The 6,036-nt window shown below is 41.2% G+C and overlaps 1 protein-coding gene across 4 annotated transcripts in view; it reads left to right on the forward strand.

Annotated features, from left to right (window-relative positions):
- Nucleotides 1–5,379, forward strand: part of LOC146478821 (orexin receptor type 2-like) — a 30,266-nt gene extending 24,887 nt beyond the window's left edge. For all 4 annotated transcript variants that reach the window (XM_085111553.1, XM_085111552.1, XM_085111550.1 and 1 more), the window contains exon 2: nt 4,086–5,379. In XM_085111553.1, the coding sequence (XP_084967679.1) occupies nt 4,121–5,167 (1,047 nt within the window). In that variant the 5' untranslated portion in view covers nt 4,086–4,120 and the 3' untranslated portion in view covers nt 5,168–5,379. The remainder of the gene's footprint in view (nt 1–4,085) is intronic.
- Nucleotides 5,380–6,036: the final 657 nt, after the last annotated feature.

The following is a 6,036-nucleotide window of genomic DNA, read 5'->3' on the forward strand; positions in this document are numbered from 1 at the left end:
ACTGAATATTCATTTTCTAATACTTTCGGGAGTTTTGTGCGCTCTAATCCTTGAACGGGCAGACGGCAGCGTTTTTCAGCTCATGACATTTAAATTTTGTTGACGTCCGGCCAGATGAGGTGTTTGAGAGGAAGCAATATAAAGGAAAACATGAATGTGCTAACTTTTTAAGCACCTTATGCCAAGATCGTTATCTTCTATCTTGATCTAGCTTTCTACTAGCCTTCCACGCAGTCGTTTTTAGGGGACTCGTATTATCTCCTCCCCATATGACGATTCCCCTTAAAATCGACTGCGTGGGAGGCTAGCTTTCTACCTCCGCTGTTGATTTGCATGTTATGTTATGTTATGTTTAATGATCCTGCGTTTTTCCGCCGAAAATCATCCGAGGGGCTCCCTCTTGATATAATGCGCTTCTGTTAAGGCATATGCCAACTCAAAGAGTGTCAGTAGTCTTTGTACATCCGTAAGCTCGAATAGTGCGCAGATTTTCAGCCGGGTGAATTACGTTTACACATTTCCTTCTTATTTCCAGTAAATTCGTTTGATTCTAAAAGCAAAAAACTTCCGTTCCAGCAAGATAAGTATAAAATTTTCTGTGCACTTCGATAATCAGAATGTCTTATCTTATCGTGTATATCCACTCAAAACAATCCAGTTATAGAGTACATTCTATCCTTTATGCCAATTATGTGACTTGCCCGGAAGGCACTAAGTTGTTCACACGAAAGCCGTGCTCCTTTGGCCACTACGCACTTCTGCCCTAGAAGGCAAAACCACTTAAATATAATGCTCTGCACGTTTATTTTCTTAAAATAAAAATGTATTGTATTTCGAATAAGTGTGAATAAAATTGAATTGAATCGCACTGCCCACAGATGACAGTTTTCGTAACCCGGCAAAAAGCCCCCGCGAAAGCCTTGCTATCGTGATCAAAAAAATTATCCATGCCCAGGCCGTTATTTTCAAACTGTTAAAAAAAGGTCAGTTTATCACAGTTTGAGGTTCAGAGTTCCACAAGTTACAGTGGTTAGGCCGAAGGATCGATGATAGACGAACGTGGACAGTTATAAACAAAATAGCGTGCACGTGGTAGAGTTGTGACTTGAATTAGAAGGAGTGGGTTTGAACTGGAATACGAAAATTTAAAAAAACATCAATAAAAGAATTTATATGATATACGAACGCACCTCGCAATAACAGCACACTCAAAACGGAAAATATCGTGACGTTATTAGTCAGTATTTTTAATGGACTGAATTGGGTTAAATTGGATCAGTATTGCTAAGAATAAAAGAACAACAATTTTGATACTGTGAATAAAATAAAACGTAGGAGAGCACAGCGGTAAAGATGATCTGGCGGGGGCAGGGGATGTTATGATCGTTACACACGGATTCTTGCGAAACATAATTTATTCTTTTTATTGCACATTGGTAGTTAAGGGCGTTGCTTAAATTTCCTGCAGCAAATTTAGTCATGAATTAGCGTTAAACTACAAAGCTTTGCTGAAGCAACATACTGTATACTTGCTCCCAATGTGTGGCTTCATAGCTCAGTTGGTAGAGCATCGCACCGGTAACGCGGAGGTCCCCGTTGAAGCCTGAAATTTTTTCAGGCTTCTAATTTCCAATTGCATATATTGGAAAATTCACTGCGATGATCACTTCTCACTTTCATCTACATCCGCAGTTCATATATGAATCATTTCATAAACTTTACATCATACTGTATTAAGGAATTTTAACTAAACTTATAATAACTATCTATTACAGGAAGTAAAAAAAAAAAAAAAAAATACTTCAGTCACGAAGAGATAAGAAAAGAAAACGGCATCTAACAACTCCATATAATAGATTTGACTTTGATTAATGCGTGACAACACTCGCTAATTTTTGCAGCCTGTAAGAGACAAAGACAGCAGGCTATAGTAAGCATGACTACTTTGGAGATATGTTCTAAACTAGCACTCTAACCTGAAGACGGTAAGGATGAACACTCATCCGCTGTCAGCGACAAATGATGCTGAAGTCTTCGGCGGTTGCTGAAGCCTCTCCCACAGTGGTAAAATCCGGGGATCAAACATTGAATCACGCTTGCGCAATCGTAACCGCTTTGAAGCCCGGAAATTCAAATGAAATGTTTAAAATATCGCTTCTCGGTTTTCTTTGAGTTGTAAGATCAGGCCGTTACTGAAACGTTGACGGACACTCGACGTTTGAAGTCGACGTTTGTCGACACTCGACAGTTCTAGTCATGTGTCCCACAGGGGACGAAGAGGATTAAGTAAGTAATTACTCTAACCTGACGACTGCAGCCAGACGGATGATCTTCGCGCTTAGCTCTCAGTGACAAATTGATGCCGGAGTCAGTTAGTGGTTGCTGAAGCCTACAAAATCGATACATTGCCATTGGGCAGCCACCATAAAACTGATAACAGAGGGTCATGCCACGTAGTCGAAAGTACAAAAGAGAGCGATTAAAACCTTAGAGAAAATACAATCAGAACTAAAAAGGTGCAAACTATAAAAAAGGAAAAAGAAATCAAATGACTTACATAACAGTCCCGCTATGCCGATTCCAGACCAAAACTTCAGTGTTCTTCTACGGGAAGACTTCTTAAAAAAGAAAAAAACCCTCTGATCTGTTCGCTAACACGATCAAAGCCAACTAGCTAAAATGCTGTTTTGGGCGAAGCTATGTTGCTCTATATCACGTGCGATTTGTGGCTAACAACGTCATAAGCTAAAATAAACTAAAATTAGTGGATTGGCGTATAATGCTGTTACAGCTCCGATGGTTAATTGACGATTGCAGGTGACGATGGCCAAGCTATGCCCCTTTCAATCCGAACTTCCTGATCAGCGGAGTTGCTGAAGTCAGTGCCTGCACTTTAAGTATTTGGGCAGAAACGCGTGAGAGGAAGTTAAGGATGGATATTAGTATTATAAATACGGCCGACTGTCAAGTAAAATGCAAAAGCCACAGTCTCGAACTGGCACTTTATCTAGATTGTTTTCAATCGAGTAGGCCATATTCTTGATACAACCACATGGAAGGTACTAACTAAAGAGATGCCCACCAGCTCTTTGTTTCTTGGCTGGTTGTGTTTTATCAGTTTCCGAATGCACCGAATTAACCGGCTTAAACACTGAAAAAGAAACAATTGGGAAAACAGGGTTACTGTAACGGAATTGGAAGGCACACTTTTGAGATGGTAAAATAGGTAGTTGAGTAAGCTGAACAGTGTATTTTATCTCTCCGGGTACAGCGTAACGAATACAGTATTTAATCTCTCCGAATTAACAGTGCAAACACTGAAAAAGTAAAATAGGATAAATTGGTTTAATGTATTAAACCAATATGGATGTCGTTCCGTTTTGAGATGGTAGCTGTAGGCAGTTTGGTTGCGAATACAGTGTTTTATCTCTACGAATTAACAGTGTGCGGTCAAGATTCATTCATTCATTCATTCACTCACTCACTCACTCACTCACTCACTCATTCACTCACTCACTCACTCACTCACTCACTCACTCACTCACTCATTCATTCATTCATTCATTCATTCATTCATTCATTCATTCATTCATTCATTCATTCATTCATTCATTCATTCATTCATTCATTCATTCATTCATTCATTCACTCGTTCGTTCGTTCGTTCGTTCGTTCGTTCGTTCGTTCGTTCGTTCGTTCATTCATTCGTTCATTCGTTCATTTGTTCTTTCGTTCATTCGTTTGTTCGTTCGTTCGTTCGTTCATTCATTCATTCATTCATTCATACATTGTCTCTATTTTGTTTGGCTTTTTTGCAATATACCTATTGTATGCCACTATCCGTATAGGAAGATTGCATTGCTACCATGTTGGTGGTCAAAACAAATAAAAATTTGTTCACATACTTTGCATAAAAATGGAAGTTAACTCCCAGAGGAGAAAAATCTTATTGTTCCTATCCACCAACATGGCCTCCATGACGTCACAGACAATCCTCCAATACCAATAAAAGAGTAAATAAATCAGTTATTAGTGGTGCATTAAATTTGATTTAGTTTTAATTCGGTCTAAAATTTCCTCAACAGATAATCCCACCTCCGATTCCAAAGTGTTGGAAATCATGATCCCGGTGCTTTACTCCGTAACAATGTTCGTTGCTCTGACAGGAAATCTTCTTCTCATCTTCATCGTGAGGAGGAGGCCTGAGACGAGGACCATAACAAGCTTTGTGTTTGTTAACATGGCAGCCGCTGACCTACTGGTAACTGTGACCGTCATGCCTGTTTCCATGGCAGTGCCATACACTGATATGAGGTGGCTGACAGGCATTATAGGGCACATCACGTGCAAAGTTGTGTATTTTGGTTTCCACGTTTCCATAGCTGCGTCCATTCTTAGCCTCACGCTCATGGCGATGGATCGCTATTTGGCAGTGTGTTTTCCTCTGCGCGGGTTCACAACATTTCGTCGCGCAAAAGTCCTCAGTGTTGTAATCTGGCTCACTTCAATGATCGTCATGATTCCTGCTGCTGTTCTGTGGAAGATTGAAAAATCTCCACCAGCTCCAGGAGTGTACTGCCAGCCTGCATTTGAGGACGTGTTTGGAGACTTTCAGAAGGGCTTGACCGGTTACTATTCGTATCTGTTCCTGCTCACCTATTTGATTCCACTTCTGATGATATCAGCGCTGTATGGAATGGTAATCCGCGAATTGTGGCGCCGAAAAAAGCCTGGAGTGATTTTGAGCAGAACCGAGGGACATCAAGAAGCAATGAAGCGAAAAGTTGTGCGCACGCTCGTCCTAGTTACCGCTGTCTTTGCACTTTGCTGGCTCCCAACGCAGGCTTATCATCTCATTCTCGCTTTCAACTCTAATCTTCATATGTCTCTTCCCCGATATGTGTTCTTTGTTTGTATGTGGTGTGGACATGCTAACAGTGCGTTTAATCCTTGGCTGTACATGTTGTTAACTGATAAATTCCGTATGGCCCTGCGTGACGTCTTGCTCGGAAAGCACTCTGGTAATCGAAACAGGTCATTTACAGCCCAGTCCTCCACAAGGTACACCACGGTCAGAGAAAACACCTCAATCAGACGACATCCTCCGAACCACGTAGAGAAAGGAGAAGGCTTACTCAAAGAGCAAACGGACGAAACCTCTATCTGAGGGAGACAGCCAAGATTAACAGACAACAAGGAGGAAACCTCCTCTTTAAACTTTAAACACTGATGCCTCAAGACGTCTTCAAAGAGAACGATGAATTTCGTGGCGGGGGCGGAGGAGGGAGGGATGTGCGCATGCATGTATGTGAATGACATGAATGTGCACATGGGATCGGTCCCAGAAGACGTAAACAGGTCCAGCCGATAATGCTTAACCCTATCATATCTAGACGGGGAAGGGGGGTTGGGGGTGGGGGGTGATGGGTGGTCGAGAATGGACGCAAATGCTAATGCTATTTAGCCGGGGTGTTTTCTGGCTTCGTAGACCTGATGGGAGGGGAGGGAGAGGGGAAGGTGTGCTTCATACAGCAGTTTAGCTATAACAAAACTATTTTTTCAAAGGTCCACCTGAAATGGGATGATGACGTCATACGAGGAGGGATTTGTGTCATTTATTCTGGACAGCCACGGTCTTGGATTCTTCATCTTGGGGTATCTCGATTGGTATAAAAAAATTTAGACAATCGCCCAATTTGACGCCAAATAAAGAAATGCTAAAAACAAGTTTAAAAAATTAACGCGATAGAGTAAAAAAATTGTCATGAAAATGGTAAAAAAAAATTCTAATTTCTAAACACCGCACTGTCAAAATGCTGCCATTGAAACCTAAAGTAAAAAGGATTAAAGTAACGGAATTGGATGCCTTACTTTTGAGAAGGTAAAACAAGCAGCTGAGATGTTTTCGTCCATGACTTCTATGACAGTATCTTATAAATTGTTATTAGCATAAGGAAGGAGGGGGGGGGGGGGGGTAGCTTACGTAGTTGACCAGCTTTTAAGTATAGGGCCATTTCGATACATGGGGACGTAACC

The sequence above is a fragment of the Pavona decussata genome, unplaced genomic scaffold, assembly GCF_977016875.1.
Source record: "Pavona decussata unplaced genomic scaffold, jaPavDecu1.1 SCAFFOLD_62, whole genome shotgun sequence".
Classification (NCBI taxonomy): domain Eukaryota; kingdom Metazoa; phylum Cnidaria; class Anthozoa; order Scleractinia; family Agariciidae; genus Pavona; species Pavona decussata.